The sequence below is a fragment of the Gobius niger genome, assembly GCF_951799975.1.
Source record: "Gobius niger genome assembly, contig: SCAFFOLD_46, whole genome shotgun sequence".
Taxonomy (NCBI): domain Eukaryota; kingdom Metazoa; phylum Chordata; class Actinopteri; order Gobiiformes; family Gobiidae; genus Gobius; species Gobius niger.
The window spans coordinates 241,371-259,886 of NW_027639282.1; the positions used below are offsets into that span (position 1 = coordinate 241,371).

The 18,516-nt window shown below is 53.3% G+C and overlaps 1 protein-coding gene across 1 annotated transcript in view; it reads left to right on the forward strand.

The window, feature by feature from the left end:
- Positions 1–18,516, forward strand: part of fastk (Fas-activated serine/threonine kinase) — a 32,724-nt gene that overhangs the window by 12,067 nt on the left and 2,141 nt on the right. Inside the window, exons 9-13 of the mRNA XM_079583091.1 lie at positions 4,606–4,765; positions 5,030–5,121; positions 7,094–7,173; positions 7,494–7,666; positions 7,797–7,911. Of these exons, the coding sequence (XP_079439217.1) occupies positions 4,606–4,765; positions 5,030–5,121; positions 7,094–7,173; positions 7,494–7,666; positions 7,797–7,911 (620 nt within the window). The remainder of the gene's footprint in view (positions 1–4,605; positions 4,766–5,029; positions 5,122–7,093; positions 7,174–7,493; positions 7,667–7,796; positions 7,912–18,516) is intronic.

The window sequence follows — 18,516 nt, forward strand, 5'->3', positions numbered from 1 at the left end:
CTGACCAGTAAGAACCTCCTCCCTCACGACCTGACCAGTAAGAACCTCCTCCCTCCACGACCTGACCAGTAAGAACTCTCTCCCTCACGACCTGACCAGTAAGAACCTCCTCCCTCCACGACCTGACCAGTAGGACCTTCTCCCTCCACGACCTGACCAGTAAGAACCTCCTCCCTCCACGACCTGACCAGTAAGAACTCTCTCCCTCACGACCTGACCAGTAAGAACTCTCTCCCTCCACGACCTGACCAGTAAGAACTCTCTCCCTCACGACCTGACCAGTAAGAACCTCCTCCCTCCACGACCTGACCAGTAAGAACCTCCTCCCTCCACGACCTGACCAGTAAGAACCTCCTCCCTCCACGACCTGACCAGTAAGAACTCTCTCCCTCACGACCTGACCAGTAAGAACCTCCTCCCTCCACGACCTGACCAGTAAGAACCTCCTCCCTCCACGACCTGACCAGTAAGAACCTCCCCCCTCCACGACCTGACCAGTAAGAACCTCCTCCCTCCACGACCTGACCAGTAAGAACTCTCTCCCTCCACGACCTGACCAGTAAGAACCTCCTCCCTCCACGACCTGACCAGTAAGAACCTCCTCCCTCCACGACCTGACCAGTAAGAACCTTCTCCCTCCACGACCTGACCAGTAAGAACCTCCTCCCTCCACGACCTGACCAGTAAGAACCTCCTCCATCCACGACCTGACCAGTAAGAACCTCCTCCATCCACGACCTGACCAGTAAGAACCTTCTCCCTCCACGACCTGACCAGTAAGAACCTCCTCCCTCCACGACCTGACCAGTAAGAACCTCCTCCCTCCACGACCTGACCAGTAAGAACTCTCTCCCTCCACGACCTGACCAGTAAGAACCTCCTCCCTCCACGACCTGACCAGTAAGAACCTCCTCCATCCACGACCTGACCAGTAAGAACCTCCTCCCTCCACGACCTGACCAGTAAGAACTCTCTCCCTCCACGACCTGACCAGTAAGAACCTCCTCCCTCCACGACCTGACCAGTAAGAATCTCCTCCCTCCACGACCTGACCAGTAAGAACCTCCTCCCTCCACGACCTGACCAGTAAGAACCTCCTCCCTCCACGACCTGACCAGTAAGAACCCTCTCCCTCCACGACCTGACCAGTAAGAACCTTCTCCCTCCACGACCTGACCAGTAAGAACTCTCTCCCTCCACGACCTGACCAGTAAGAACCTCCTCCCTCCACGACCTGACCAGTAAGAACCTCCTCCCTCCACGACCTGACCAGTAAGAACCTCCTCCCTCACGACCTGACCAGTAAGAACCTCCTCCCTCCACGACCTGACCAGTAAGAACCTCCTCCCTCACGACCTGACCAGTAAGAACCTCCTCCCTCCACGACCTGACCAGTAAGAACCTCCTCCCTCCTCGACCTGACCAGTAAGAACCTCCTCCCTCCACGACCTGACCAGTAAGAACTCTCTCCCTCCACGACCTGACCAGTAAGAACCTCCTCCCTCCACGACCTGACCAGTAAGAACCTCCTCCCTCCACGACCTGACCAGTAAGAACCTCCTCCCTCCACGACCTGACCAGTAAGAACCCTCTCCCTCCACGACCTGACCAGTAAGAACCTCCTCCCTCCACGACCTGACCAGTAAGAACTCTCTCCCTCCACGACCTGACCAGTAAGAACCTCCTCCCTCCACGACCTGACCAGTAAGAACCTCCTCCCTCCACGACCTGACCAGTAAGAACCTCCTCCCTCCACGACCTGACCAGTAAGAACCTCCTCCCTCCACGACCTGACCAGTAAGAACCTCCTCCCTCCACGACCTGACCAGTAAGAACCTCCTCCCTCCTCGACCTGACCAGTAAGAACCTCCTCCCTCCACGACCTGACCAGTAAGAACTCTCTCCCTCCACGACCTGACCAGTAAGAACCTCCTCCCTCCACGACCTGACCAGTAAGAACCTCCTCCCTCCACGACCTGACCAGTAAGAACCTCCTCCCTCCACGACCTGACCAGTAGGACCTTCTCCCTCCACGACCTGACCAGTAAGAACCTCCTCCCTCCACGACCTGACCAGTAAGAACTCTCTCCCTCACGACCTGACCAGTAAGAACTCTCTCCCTCACGACCTGACCAGTAAGAACCTCCTCCCTCCACGACCTGACCAGTAAGAACCTCCCCCCTCCACGACCTGACCAGTAAGAACCTCCTCCCTCCACGACCTGACCAGTAAGAACTCTCTCCCTCCACGACCTGACCAGTAAGAACCTCCTCCCTCCACGACCTGACCAGTAAGAACCTCCTCCCTCCACGACCTGACCAGTAAGAACCTTCTCCCTCCACGACCTGACCAGTAAGAACTCTCTCCCTCCACGACCTGACCAGTAAGAACCTCCTCCCTCCACGACCTGACCAGTAAGAACTCTCTCCCTCCACGCCCTGACCAGTAAGAACCTCCTCCCTCCACGACCTGACCAGTAAGAACCTCCTCCCTCCACGACCTGACCAGTAAGAACTCTCTCCCTCCACGACCTGACCAGTAAGAACTCTCTCCCTCCACGACCTGACCAGTAAGAACTCTCTCCCTCACGACCTGACCAGTAAGAACCTCCTCCCTCCACGACCTGACCAGTAAGAACCTCCTCCCTCCACGACCTGACCAGTAAGAACTCTCTCCCTCCACGACCTGACCAGTAAGAACCTCCTCCCTCCACGACCTGACCAGTAAGAACCCTCTCCCTCCACGACCTGACCAGTAAGAACCTCCTCCCTCCACGACCTGACCAGTAAGAACCTCCTCCCTCCACGACCTGACCAGTAAGAACTCTCTCCCTCCACGACCTGACCAGTAAGAACCTCCTCCCTCCACGACCTGACCAGTAAGAACCTCCTCCCTCCACGACCTGACCAGTAAGAACCATCTCCCTCCACGACCTGACCAGTAAGAACCTCCCCCCTCCACGACCTGACCAGTAAGAACCTCCTCCCTCCACGACCTGACCAGTAAGAACCTCCTCCCTCCACGACCTGACCAGTAAGAACCTCCTCCCTCCACGACCTGACCAGTAAGAACCTCCTCCCTCCACGACCTGACCAGTAAGAACTCTCTCCCTCCACGACCTGACCAGTAAGAACCATCTCCCTCCACGACCTGACCAGTAAGAACCTCCCCCCTCCACGACCTGACCAGTAAGAACCTCCTCCCTCCACGACCTGACCAGTAAGAACCTCCTCCCTCCACGACCTGACCAGTAAGAACCTCCTCCCTCCACGACCTGACCAGTAAGAACCTCCTCCCTCCACGACCTGACCAGTAAGAACCTCCTCCCTCCACGACCTGACCAGTAAGAACCTCCTCCCTCCACGACCTGACCAGTAAGAACCCTCTCCCTCACGACCTGACCAGTAAGAACTCTCTCCCTCCACGACCTGACCAGTAAGAACTCTCTCCCTCCACGACCTGACCAGTAAGAACCTCCTCCCTCCACGACCTGACCAGTAAGAACCCTCTCCCTCACGACCTGACCAGTAAGAACTCTCTCCCTCCACGACCTGACCAGTAAGAACCTCCTCCCCTCACGACCTGACCAGTAAGAACCTTCTCCCTCCACGACCTGACCAGTAAGAACCTCCTCCCTCCACGACCTGACCAGTAAGAACTCTCTCCCTCCACGACCTGACCAGTAAGAACCTCCTCCCTCCACGACCTGACCAGTAAGAACCCTCTCCCTCACGACCTGACCAGTAAGAACTCTCTCCCTCCACGACCTGACCAGTAAGAACCTCCTCCCTCCACGACCTGACCAGTAAGAACCTCCTCCCTCCACGACCTGACCAGTAAGAACCTCCTCCCTCCACGACCTGACCAGTAAGAACCTCCTCCCTCCACGACCTGACCAGTAAGAACCTCCTCCCTCCACGACCTGACCAGTAAGAACCTCCTCCCTCCACGACCTGACCAGTAAGAACCTCCTCCATCCACGACCTGACCAGTAAGAACCTCCTCCCTCCACGACCTGACCAGTAAGAACCTCCTCCCTCCACGACCTGACCAGTAAGAACCTCCTCCCTCCACGACCTGACCAGTAAGAACCTCCTCCCTCCACGACCTGACCAGTAAGAACCTCCTCCCTCCACGACCTGACCAGTAAGAACCTTCTCCCTCCATGACCTGACCAGTAAGAACTCTCTCCCTCCACAACCTGACCAGTAAGAACCTTCTCCCTCCACAACCTGACCAGTAAGAACTCTCTCCCTCCACAACCTGACCAGTAAGAACCTTCTCCCTCCACAACCTGACCAGTAAGAACCTCCTCCCTCCACGACCTGACCAGTAAGAACCTCCTCCCTCCACGACCTGACCAGTAAGAACCTCCTCCCTCCACGACCTGACCAGTAAGAACCTCCTCCCTCCACGACCTGACCAGTAAGAACCTCCTCCCTCCACGACCTGACCAGTAAGAACCTCCTCCCTCCACGACCTGACCAGTAAGAACCTTCTCCCTCCACGACCTGACCAGTAAGAACCTCCTCCCTCCACGACCTGACCAGTAAGAACCTCCTCCCTCCACGACCTGACCAGGAGGACCTTCTCGATGCTCCTCAGGCTCCCCGTACTCCGGGATCGTGAGGAGGTACCTGTCTCTGCTGGACTCTGCGGTGGAGCTGGAGTTCAGGGATTACACCGGGCCTCGTCTGAGCCCCGTCCACAAAGTCCTGATGTTCGACCACGCCCTGACCGCCGACGAAGCCAACCGCAAGTACAGGTGAGAGCCCGCCCCCTGACCACGCCCCCTGACCACGCCCTGACCGCGCCCTGACCACGCCCCCTGACCACGCCCCCTGACCACGCCCCCTGACCACGCCCTGACCGCCGACGAAGCCAACCGCAAGTACAGGTGAGAGCCCGCCCCCCTGACCACGCCCCTGACCACACCCTGACCACGCCCCCTGAGCACGCCCCCTGACCACGCCCTGACCACGCCCCCTGACCACGCCCTCAGACACACTAACATGAAGGTCTCTCTCAGTTATAAAGGGCTGGTGGCCGAGGCTCTTCGGCAGCTCCTCGGGGAACACGGCTACAGACAGGACCAGATCCTCGCCCCGGGATACTCCACAGGTACGTCATCTGCAGACCCCCCCCCTCTGGGACGTCATCCCCCCCCCTCTGGGACGTCATCTGCCCTATCCCCCTCTGGGACGTCATCTGCCCTATCCCCCTCTGGGACGTCATCTGCCCTATCCCCCTCTCGGACGTCATCTGCCCTATCCCCCTCTCGGACGTCATCTGCCCTATCCCCCTCTCGGACGTCACCTGCCCTATCCCCCTCTGGGACGTCATCTGCCCTATCCCCCTCTCGGACGTCACCTGCCCTATCCCCCTCTCGGACGTCACCTGCCCTATCCCCCTCTGGGACGTCATCTGCCCTATCCCCCTCTCGGACGTCATCTGCCCTATCCCCCTCTCGGACGTCACCTGCCCTATCCCCCTCTCGGACGTCATCTGCCCTATCCCCCTCTCGGACGTCACCTGCCCTATCCCCCTCTGGGACGTCATCTGCCCTATCCCCCTCTCGGACGTCACCTGCCCTATCCCCCTCTCGGACGTCACCTGCCCTATCCCCCTCTGGGACGTCATCTGCCCTATCCCCCTCTCGGACGTCACCTGCCCTATCCCCCTCTCGGACGTCACCTGCCCTATCCCCCTCTGGGACGTCATCTGCCCTATCCCCCTCTCGGACGTCACCTGCCCTATCCCCCTCTCGGACGTCACCTGCCCTATCCCCCTCTGGGACGTCATCTGCCCTATCCCCCTCTCGGACGTCATCTGCCCTATCCCCCTCTCGGACGTCACCTGCCCTATCCCCCTCTCGGACGTCATCTGCCCTATCCCCCTCTCGGACGTCATCTGCCCTATCCCCCTCTCGGACGTCATCTGCCCTATCCCCCTCTCGGACGTCACCTGCCCTATCCCCCTCTGGGACGTCATCTGCCCTATCCCCCTCTCGGACGTCACCTGCCCTATCCCCCTCTGGGACGTCATCTGCCCTATCCCCCTCTCGGACGTCACCTGCCCTATCCCCCTCTCGGACGTCACCTGCCCTATCCCCCTCTCGGACGTCATCTGCCCTATCCCCCTCTCGGACGTCACCTGCCCTATCCCCCTCTCGGACGTCACCTGCCCTATCCCCCTCTCGGACGTCACCTGCCCTATCCCCCTCTCGGACGTCATCTGCCCTATCCCCCTCTGGGACGTCACCTGCCCTATCCCCCTCTGGGACGTCACCTGCCCCCCCCCCCTCTGGGACGTCATCCCCCCCCCCCTCTGGGACGTCATCTGCCCTATCCCCCTCTGGGACGTCACCTGCCCTATCCCCCTCTGGGACGTCATCTGCCCTATCCCCCTCTGGGACGTCACCTGCCCTATCCCCCTCTGGGACGTCACCTGCCCCCCCCCCTCTGGGACGTCATCCCCCCCCCCCTCTGGGACGTCATCTGCCCTATCCCCCTCTGGGACGTCACCTGCCCTATCCCCCTCTGGGACGTCACCTGCAGACCCCCCTCTGGGACGTCATCTGCCCTATCCCCCTCTGGGACGTCATCTGCCCTATCCCCCTCTCGGACGTCATCTGCCCTATCCCCCTCTGGGACGTCATCTGCCCTATCCCCCTCTGGGACGTCATCTGCCCTATCCCCCTCTGGGACGTCATCTCTGGGACGTCACCTGCCCTATCCCCCTCTGGGACGTCACCTGCCCTCTCCCCCTCTGGGACGTCACCTGCCCTATCCCCCTCTGGGACGTCATCTGCCCTATCCCCCTCTGGGACGTCATCTGCCCTATCCCCCTCTGGGACGTCACCTGCCCTATCCCCCTCTGGGACGTCATCTGCCCTATCCCCCTCTCGGACGTCATCTGCCCTATCCCCCTCTCGGACGTCATCTGCCCTATCCCCCTCTGGGACGTCACCCCCCCCCCCCCCCTCTGGGACGTCATCTGCCCTATCCCCCTCTGGGACGTCACCTGCCCTATCCCCCTCTGGGACGTCACCTGCAGACCCCCCAGTTCTAACAGATCTAAACTCTCTCCTCAGACTTCCTGCTCTGGATCGACTCGTCTCGGAGAGTTCTTCCCATTCGCTCGACCAAACCATGTGACCCGTGTGCGCCGGCGGTGAGTCCGAGTCTCCGGGTGTTTTATTTTGAAGGGCTGTGTTTTATTTTGAAGGCTGTGTTTTATTTTGAAGGCGGTGTTTTATTTTGAAGGGCTGTGTTTTATTTTGAAGGCTGTGTTTTATTTTGAAGGCTGTGTTTTATTTTGAAGGCTGTGTTTTATTTTGAAGGCTGTGTTTTATTTTGAAGGCTGTGTTTTATTTTGAAGGCGGTGTTTTATTTTGAAGGGCTGTGTTTTATAAGGGCTGTGTTTTATTTTGAAGGCTGTGTTTTATTTTGAAGGCTGTGTTTTATTTTGAAGGGCTGTGTTTTATTTTGAAGGGTTGGCAGCTGGACGCATCGGGACTGGCCTCTGATTTCCAGAAGTTCACGTTGGAGGCGGAGCCGTCGGAGGAAGCACTTGCTGTTGTGGGCGGGGCTTGTCTGCATCACGTGACTCCGTTTTACTCCACAGACGGTTTCAGCGCCGCGAGCAAAGACCAGGATGTGCACAGGTCAGAGGCGCGGGTTCAAGTCCCACATGTACTCGTGTATATATATATATATATATATATATATAATATATATATATATATATATATATAAATATATATACTTATATTTACTTACACGTGTCTGCCACAGGGTGGTGCTGTCGGTGAACGATAAGTGGCATTACTGCCATAACTCCCAGGTCCTGGTCGGGTCCAGAGCCATGAGAGACCGACACCTGAGACTGCTGGGCTTCAGCATCCTGCAGGTACGACCAGGACTAAACCAGGACTAAACCAGGACTAAACCAGGACTAAACCGGGACTAAACCAGGGCTAAACCGGGACTAAACCAGGACTAAACCAGGACTAAACCAGGACTAAACCAGGACTAGACCTGGACTAAACCAGGACTAAACCAGGACTAGACCAGGACTAGACCAGGACTAGACCAGGACTAGACCAGGACTAGACCTGGACTAAACCAGGACTAAACCAGGACTAGACCAGGACTAAACCAGGACTAAACCAGGACTAAACCAGGACTAAACCAGGACTAGACCAGGACTAGACCAGGACTAGACCAGGACTAGACCAGGACTAGACCTGGACTAAACCAGGACTAAACCAGGACTAGACCAGGACTAAACCAGGACTAAACCAGGACTAAACCAGGACTAGACCAGGACTAGACCAGGACTAGACCAGGACTAAACCAGGACTAGACCAGGACTAGACCAGGACTAGACCTGGACTAGACCTGGACTAAACCAGGACTAAACCAGGACTAAACCAGGACTAAACCAGGACTAAACCAGGACTAAACCAGGTCTAAACCAGGACTAAACCAGGACTAAACCAGGTCTAAACCAGGACTAGACCAGGACTAAACCAGGACTAAACCAGGACTAAACCTGGACTAAACCGGGACTAAACCTGGACTAAACCTGGACTAAACCAGGACTAAACCAGGGCTAAACCAGGACTAAACCAGGACTAAACCAGGACTAAACCAGGACTAAACCAGGGCTAAACCAGGACTAAACCAGGACTAAACCAGGACTAAACCAGGACTAAACCAGGACTAAACCAGGACTAAACCAGGACTAAACCAGGGCTAAACCAGGACTAAACCAGGACTAGACCTGGACTAAACCAGGACTAAACCAGGGCTAAACCAGGACTAAACCAGGACTAAACCAGGACTAAACCAGGACTAAACCAGGACTAGACCAGGACTAGACCAGGACTAAACCGGGACTAAACCGGGACTAAACCGGGACTAAACCGGGACTAAACCGGGACTAAACCGGGACTAAACCGGGACTAAACCGGGACTAAACCGGGTCTAAACCGGGACTAAACCGGGACTAAACCGGGACTAAACCAGGACTAAACCGGGACTAAACCGGGACTAAACCGGGACTAAACCGGGACTAAACCGGGTCTAAACCGGGACTAAACCGGGACTAAACCAGGACTAAACCAGGTCTAAACCAGGACTAAACCAGGACTAAACCAGGACTAAACCAGGACTAAACCAGGACTAAACCAGGTCTAAACCAGGACTAAACCAGGACTAAACCAGGACTAAACCAGGACTAAACCAGGACTAAACCAGGACTAAACCAGGACTAAACCAGGGCTAAACCAGGACTAAACCAGGACTAAACCAGGGCTAAACCAGGTCTAAACCAGGACTAGACCAGGACTAGACCTGGACTAAACCAGGACTAAACCAGGACTAAACCGGGACTAGACCGGGACTAGACCGGGACTAAACCGGGACTAAACCGGGACTAAACCAGGACTAAACCAGGACTAAACCGGGACTAAACCGGGACTAGACCGGGACTAGACCGGGACTAAACCGGGACTAAACCGGGACTAAACCGGGACTAAACCAGGACTAAACCAGGACTAAACCAGGACTAAACCAGGACTAAACCAGGACTAAACCGGGACTAAACCGGGACTAAACCGGGACTAAACCGGGACTAAACCGGGACTAAACCGGGGCTAAACCGGGACTAAACCGGGACTAAACCTGGACTAAACCAGGACTAAACCAGGACTAAACCAGGGCTAAACCGGGACTAAACCAGGACTAAACCAGGACTAAACCAGGACTAAACCTGGACTAAACCGGGACTAAACCTGGACTAAACCAGGACTAGACCAGGACTAGACCAGGACTAGACCAGGACTAGACCAGGACTAGACCTGGACTAAACCAGGACTAAACCAGGACTAGACCAGGACTAAACCAGGACTAAACCAGGACTAAACCAGGACTAAACCAGGACTAGACCTGGACTAAACCAGGACTAAACCAGGACTAGACCAGGACTAAACCAGGACTAGACCTGGACTAAACCAGGACTAGACCAGGACTAGACCAGGACTAGACCAGGACTAGACCAGGACTAGACCTGGACTAAACCAGGACTAAACCAGGACTAGACCAGGACTAAACCAGGACTAAACCAGGACTAAACCAGGACTAAACCAGGACTAGACCAGGACTAGACCAGGACTAGACCAGGACTAGACCAGGACTAGACCTGGACTAAACCAGGACTAAACCAGGACTAGACCAGGACTAAACCAGGACTAAACCAGGACTAAACCAGGACTAGACCAGGACTAGACCAGGACTAGACCAGGACTAAACCAGGACTAGACCAGGACTAAACCAGGACTAAACCAGGACTAAACCAGGACTAAACCAGGACTAAACCAGGACTAAACCAGGACTAGACCAGGACTAGACCTGGACTAAACCAGGACTAAACCAGGACTAAACCAGGACTAAACCAGGACTAAACCAGGACTAAACCAGGACTAGACCAGGACTAGACCTGGACTAAACCAGGACTAAACCAGGACTAAACCAGGACTAGACCAGGACTAAACCAGGACTAAACCAGGACTAAACCAGGACTAAACCAGGACTAAACCAGGACTAAACCAGGACTAAACCAGGACTAGACCAGGACTAGACCTGGACTAAACCAGGACTAAACCAGGACTAAACCAGGACTAGACCAGGACTAAACCAGGACTAAACCAGGACTAAACCGGGACTAAACCGGGACTAAACCTGGACTAAACCTGGACTAAACCAGGACTAAACCAGGACTAAACCAGGACTAAACCAGGGCTAAACCAGGACTAAACCAGGACTAGACCTGGACTAAACCAGGACTAAACCAGGACTAAACCAGGTCTAAACCAGGACTAAACCAGGACTAGACCAGGACTAGACCGGGACTAGACCGGGACTAGACCGGGACTAAACCGGGACTAAACCGGGACTAAACCGGGACTAAACCGGGACTAAACCGGGACTAAACCGGGACTAAACCGGGTCTAAACCGGGACTAAACCGGGACTAAACCGGGACTAAACCGGGACTAAACCGGGACTAAACCGGGACTAAACCGGGACTAAACCGGGACTAAACCGGGACTAAACCGGGACTAAACCGGGACTAAACCGGGACTAAACCGGGACTAAACCGGGACTAAACCGGGACTAAACCGGGTCTAAACCGGGACTAAACCGGGACTAAACCGGGACTAAACCGGGACTAAACCGGGACTAAACCGGGACTAAACCGGGACTAAACCGGGTCTAAACCGGGACTAAACCAGGACTAAACCGGGACTAAACCGGGACTAAACCGGGACTAAACCGGGACTAAACCAGGACTAGACCAGGGCTAAACCAGGACTAAACCAGGGCTAAACCAGGACTAAACCGGGACTAAACCAGGACTAAACCAGGACTAAACCGGGACTAAACCAGGACTAGACCAGGGCTAAACCAGGACTAAACCGGGACTAAACCGGGACTAAACCAGGACTAGACCAGGGCTAAACCAGGACTAAACCAGGGCTAAACCAGGACTAAACCAGGACTAAACCAGGGCTAAACCAGGACTAAACCGGGACTAAACCGGGACTAAACCGGGACTAAACCGGGACTAAACCGGGACTAAACCAGGACTAAACCAGGACTAAACCAGGACTAAACCAGGACTAAACCAGGACTAAACCGGGACTAAACCAGGACTAAACCGGGACTAAACCGGGACTAAACCAGGACTAGACCAGGGCTAAACCAGGACTAAACCAGGGCTAAACCAGGACTAAACCAGGACTAAACCAGGGCTAAACCAGGACTAAACCGGGACTAAACCGGGACTAAACCGGGACTAAACCGGGACTAAACCGGGACTAAACCAGGACTAAACCAGGACTAAACCAGGACTAAACCAGGACTAAACCAGGGCTAAACCGGGACTAAACCGGGACTAAACCGGGACTAAACCGGGACTAAACCGGGACTAAACCGGGACTAAACCGGGACTAAACCGGGACTAAACCGGGACTAAACCGGGACTAAACCGGGACTAAACCGGGACTAAACCAGGGCTAAACCGGGACTAAACCGGGACTAAACCGGGACTAAACCGGGACTAAACCGGGACTAAACCGGGACTAAACCAGGACTAAACCAGGACTAAACCAGGACTAAACCAGGACTAAACCAGGACTAAACCAGGTCTAAACCAGGACTAGACCAGGACTAGACCTGGACTAAACCAGGACTAAACCAGGACTAAACCGGGACTAGACCAGGACTAGACCAGGACTAGACCAGGACTAGACCTGGACTAAACCGGGACTAAACCGGGACTAAACCAGGACTAAACCAGGACTAAACCAGGACTAAACCAGGACTAAACCAGGACTAAACCAGGACTAAACCAGGACTAAACCAGGACTAAACCGGGACTAAACCGGGACTAAACCAGGACTAAACCAGGACTGAACCAGGACTAAACCAGGACTAGACCTGGACTAAACCAGGACTAAACCAGGGCTAAACCAGGACTAAACCAGGGCTAAACCAGGACTAAACCAGGACTAGACCTGGACTAAACCAGGACTAAACCAGGACTAAACCAGGACTAGACCAGGACTAGACCAGGACTAAACCGGGACTAAACCGGGACTAAACCGGGACTAAACCGGGACTAGACCAGGACTAAACCGGGACTAAACCGGGACTAAACCGGGACTAAACCGGGACTAAACCGGGGCTAAACCGGGACTAAACCAGGACTAAACCGGGACTAAACCGGGACTAAACCGGGACTAAACCGGGACTAAACCGGGACTAAACCGGGACTAAACCGGGACTAAACCGGGACTAAACCAGGACTAAACCAGGACTAAACCAGGACTAAACCTGGACTAAACCGGGACTAAACCGGGACTAAACCTGGACTAAACCGGGACTAAACCGGGACTAAACCTGGACTAAACCGGGACTAAACCAGGACTAAACCAGGACTAAACCGGGACTAAACCGGGACTAAACCAGGACTAAACCAGGACTAAACCAGGACTAAACCGGGACTAAACCGGGACTAAACCAGGACTAAACCAGGACTAAACCGGGACTAAACCGGGACTAAACCGGGACTAAACCGGGACTAAACCGGGACTAAACCGGGACTAAACCGGGACTAAACCGGGACTAAACCGGGACTAAACCAGGACTAAACCTGGACTAAACCGGGACTAAACCGGGACTAAACCGGGACTAAACCGGGACTAAACCGGGACTAAACCGGGACTAAACCGGGACTAAACCGGGACTAAACCGGGTCTAAACCAGGACTAAACCAGGACTAAACCAGGACTAAACCAGGACTAAACCGGGACTAAACCAGGACTAAACCAGGACTAAACCAGGACTAAACCAGGTCTAAACCAGGACTAAACCGGGACTAAACCGGGACTAAACCGGGACTAAACCGGGACTAAACCGGGACTAAACCGGGACTAAACCGGGACTAAACCGGGACTAAACCAGGACTAAACCGGGTCTAAACCAGGACTAAACCAGGACTAAACCGGGACTAAACCAGGTCTAAACCGGGACTAAACCGGGACTAAACCGGGACTAAACCAGGACTAAACCAGGTCTAAACCAGGACTAGACCAGGACTAAACCAGGACTAAACCAGGACTAAACCAGGACTAAACCAGGACTAAACCGGGACTAAACCGGGTCTAAACCGGGACTAAACCGGGACTAAACCGGGACTAAACCGGGACTAAACCGGGACTAAACCGGGACTAAACCGGGACTAAACCGGGACTAAACCGGGACTAAACCAGGACTAGACCAGGACTAAACCAGGACTAAACCAGGGCTAAACCAGGACTAAACCAGGACTAAACCAGGGCTAAACCAGGACTAAACCAGGTCTAAACCAGGACTAAACCAGGTCTAAACCAGGACTAAACCAGGACTAAACCAGGACTAAACCAGGACTAAACCAGGACTAAACCAGGTCTAAACCAGGACTAAACCAGGACTAAACCAGGACTAAACCAGGTCTAAACCAGGACTAAACCAGGACTAGACCGGGACTAGACCGGGACTAAACCGGGACTAAACCGGGACTAAACCGGGACTAAACCGGGACTAAACCGGGACTAAACCAGGACTAAACCAGGACTAAACCAGGGCTAAACCAGGACTAAACCAGGACTAAACCAGGACTAAACCAGGACTAAACCAGGACTAAACCAGGACTAAACCAGGACTAAACCAGGACTAAACCAGGTCTAGACCAGGACTAGACCAGGGCTAAACCAGGACTAAACCAGGACTAAACCAGGACTAAACCAGGACTAAACCAGGACTAAACCAGGACTAAACCAGGGCTAAACCAGGACTAAACCAGGACTAAACCAGGACTAAACCAGGACTAAACCAGGACTAAACCAGGACTAAACCAGGACTAAACCAGGACTAAACCAGGACTAAACCAGGGCTAAACCAGGACTAAACCAGGACTAAACCAGGACTAAACCAGGGCTAAACCAGGACTAAACCAGGACTAAACCAGGACTAAACCAGGACTAAACCAGGACTAAACCAGGACTAAACCAGGACTAAACCAGGGCTAAACCGGGACTAAACCGGGACTAAACCAGGGCTAAACCAGGACTAAACCAGGGCTAAACCAGGACTAAACCAGGACTAAACCAGGACTAAACCAGGACTAAACCAGGGCTAAACCGGGACTAAACCGGGACTAAACCAGGGCTAAACCAGGACTAAACCAGGGCTAAACCAGGACTAAACCAGGACTAGACCTGGACTAAACCAGGACTAAACCAGGACTAAACCAGGACTAGACCAGGACTAGACCAGGACTAAACCGGGACTAAACCGGGACTAAACCGGGACTAAACCGGGACTAGACCGGGACTAAACCGGGACTAAACCGGGACTAAACCGGGACTAAACCGGGACTAAACCGGGACTAAACCGGGGCTAAACCGGGACTAAACCAGGACTAAACCGGGACTAAACCGGGACTAAACCAGGACTAAACCGGGACTAAACCGGGACTAAACCGGGACTAAACCGGGACTAAACCGGGACTAAACCAGGACTAAACCAGGACTAAACCAGGACTAAACCTGGACTAAACCGGGACTAAACCGGGACTAAACCGGGACTAAACCGGGACTAAACCGGGACTAAACCGGGACTAAACCAGGACTAAACCTGGACTAAACCGGGACTAAACCGGGACTAAACCGGGACTAAACCGGGACTAAACCGGGACTAAACCGGGACTAAACCGGGACTAAACCGGGTCTAAACCAGGACTAAACCAGGACTAAACCAGGACTAAACCGGGACTAAACCGGGACTAAACCAGGACTAAACCAGGACTAAACCAGGACTAAACCAGGTCTAAACCAGGACTAAACCAGGACTAAACCGGGACTAAACCGGGACTAAACCGGGACTAAACCGGGACTAAACCGGGACTAAACCGGGACTAAACCGGGACTAAACCGGGTCTAAACCAGGACTAAACCAGGACTAAACCAGGACTAAACCAGGTCTAAACCGGGACTAAACCGGGACTAAACCGGGACTAAACCGGGACTAAACCGGGACTAAACCGGGACTAAACCGGGACTAAACCGGGACTAAACCGGGACTAAACCGGGGCTAAACCGGGGCTAAACCGGGGCTAAACCGGGGCTAAACCGGGACTAAACCGGGACTAAACCGGGACTAAACCGGGACTAAACCGGGACTAAACCGGGACTAAACCGGGACTAAACCGGGACTAAACCAGGACTAAACCTGGACTAAACCGGGACTAGACCGGGACTAGACCGGGACTAGACCGGGACTAAACCGGGACTAAACCGGGACTAAACCGGGACTAAACCGGGACTAAACCGGGACTAAACCAGGACTAAACCTGGACTAAACCTGGACTAAACCTGGACTAAACCGGGACTAAACCGGGACTAAACCAGGACTAAACCAGGTCTAAACCTGGACTAAACCGGGACTAAACCGGGACTAAACCTGGACTAAACCGGGACTAAACCGGGACTAAACCTGGACTAAACCGGGACTAAACCGGGACTAAACCGGGACTAAACCAGGACTAAACCTGGACTAAACCGGGACTAAACCGGGTCTAAACCGGGACTAAACCGGGACTAAACCAGGACTAAACCAGGACTAAACCAGGACTAAACCAGGACTAAACCAGGACTAAACCAGGACTAAACCAGGGCTAAACCAGGAAAAAATATGGAAAAAACAGGAATAATATAAGCCGCAAGCGGCGTCGTGCGGCCCTCGCCCCTGGCAGTCCCCCCGTTGCGACCGCCCCTGCTCGCTCTCGCCCCATGCGAGCCCTTCTGATCGCTCTTGCCCCTGGCGACCTCCCCCCTTGCGAATGCCCACGCTCCCTGTCACCCAAACCTGCTTTAGCCTCAGCCTCACACCCAAACCACTCTCTTACGCCTGCTAACCCATCCCGCTCTCGCCTGAGCCTTTGTCACACACCGGCCTCACTCTTGTCCCGGGTTGCGCCGGTGCCGGCCCACTGTTGGTTTGGCTTTAATAGTTTCCCTACTATCCTGCCATGTCTTTAGTTATGCAAATTCTGTAAGCGTTCTTCACACTTTTTTCATGAGGGTGGGACCATAGGTGCTGAATCATGTAATTTCCAGTAGGTGCCGAGAAAAAAAAAAATAGTGAATGTCGGAATTGATCCAGCAGCCTCATGATTATGAACCCAATGCTCTACCTATGACACTACACAGGCACAGTGAAGTGACCACCCGAACTATTAGATATCTGATGAAATGCCCCATGCATTAGAAAAGTGTGAAGGTTGTGTTAGGACAAGCTTCCTCCTTCACCGAGGACAACCTTGCTACTACTGACATATAAGTCCATACAAACATGGGCCTGATGAGGGTGAGGGTTCTCTCAATTCCTGGGCCTAAATTAGGGGACAGCACCCCACTGGAGGTGAGGGATCATTTCCCCATTATTAATGAGGGTGGGACCAAAGGCGGTAATTCCTGTTCTTCCAGGAAGTGCTGAGTCCAAAATAGAAAGAAGAAGAAGTCTAGGCTGGGATGGATCCTACAGTCTTACGTATGGGAACCCAGCACTCTCACCACAGGCTGAGTGAATGACACCGCTGATTTAACATTCATGTCATCAAAGACTGCACTTGTGTATTTGCAGAAGACGGAATTACAGCTTAAGCGTTAATATATTGACTCATTTTTTATTAGGGTAAATTCCCCTGGCTGCCCAAAGATATGATGAGAGGGTGCACCAGCCCCGCAGCACCCTCGATATTGAAGAATATTTGGTTGAGACCCATATAGTACGGGGAACACACAGAGGGACAGACAGGAAACAGGAAAACTGAACTTCCTGTGACTATACAGTTTAGAAAAAGTTGATTTTGGAACCAAAAATGTCTAAATGAAAGCGTCTTTCTGTGACAGAGGGGTCGTATAAACATGTACGAGTCTAAAATTGTAGCTGGTGTGAATAAAGGGCCAAATTTGGAAAATTGACGAATTTCAGGGGAAACTCTTACAGACCAGCATGCTGCCTGGCTAAGACCTCTGGCCATTTCCACGGAGGATGGGCGGGCCACTTACAACCCACTTACAACACACTTACAACCCACTTACAACCCACTTACAACACACTTACAACACACTTACAACACACTTACAACACACTTACAACCCACTTACAACCCACTTACAACCCACTTACAACACACTTACAACACACTTACAACACACTTACAACACACTTACAACACACTTACAACACACTTACAACCCACTTACAACACACTTACAACACACTTACAACACACTTACAAACCACTTACAACACACTTACAACACACTTACAACACACTTACAACACACTTACAACACACTTACAACACACTTACAACCCACTTACAACCCACTTACAACACACTTACAACACACTTACAAACCACTTACAACCCACTTACAACACACTTACAACACACTTACAACACACTTACAACACACTTACAACCCACTTACAACCCACTTACAACCCACTTACAACACACTTACAACACACTTACAACACACTTACAACACACTTACAACACACTTACAACACACTTACAACACACTTACAAACCACTTACAACCCACTTACAACCCACTTACAACACACTTACAACACACTTACAACACACTTACAACACACTTACAACACACTTACAACACACTTACAACCCACTTACAACCCACTTACAACCCACTTACAACACACTTACAACACACTTACAACACACTTACAACCCACTTACAACACACTTACAACCCACTTACAACCCACTTACAAACCACTTACAACCCACTTACAACCCACTTACAACACACTTACAAACCACTTACAAACCACTTACAACCCACTTACAACCCACTTACAACCCACTTACA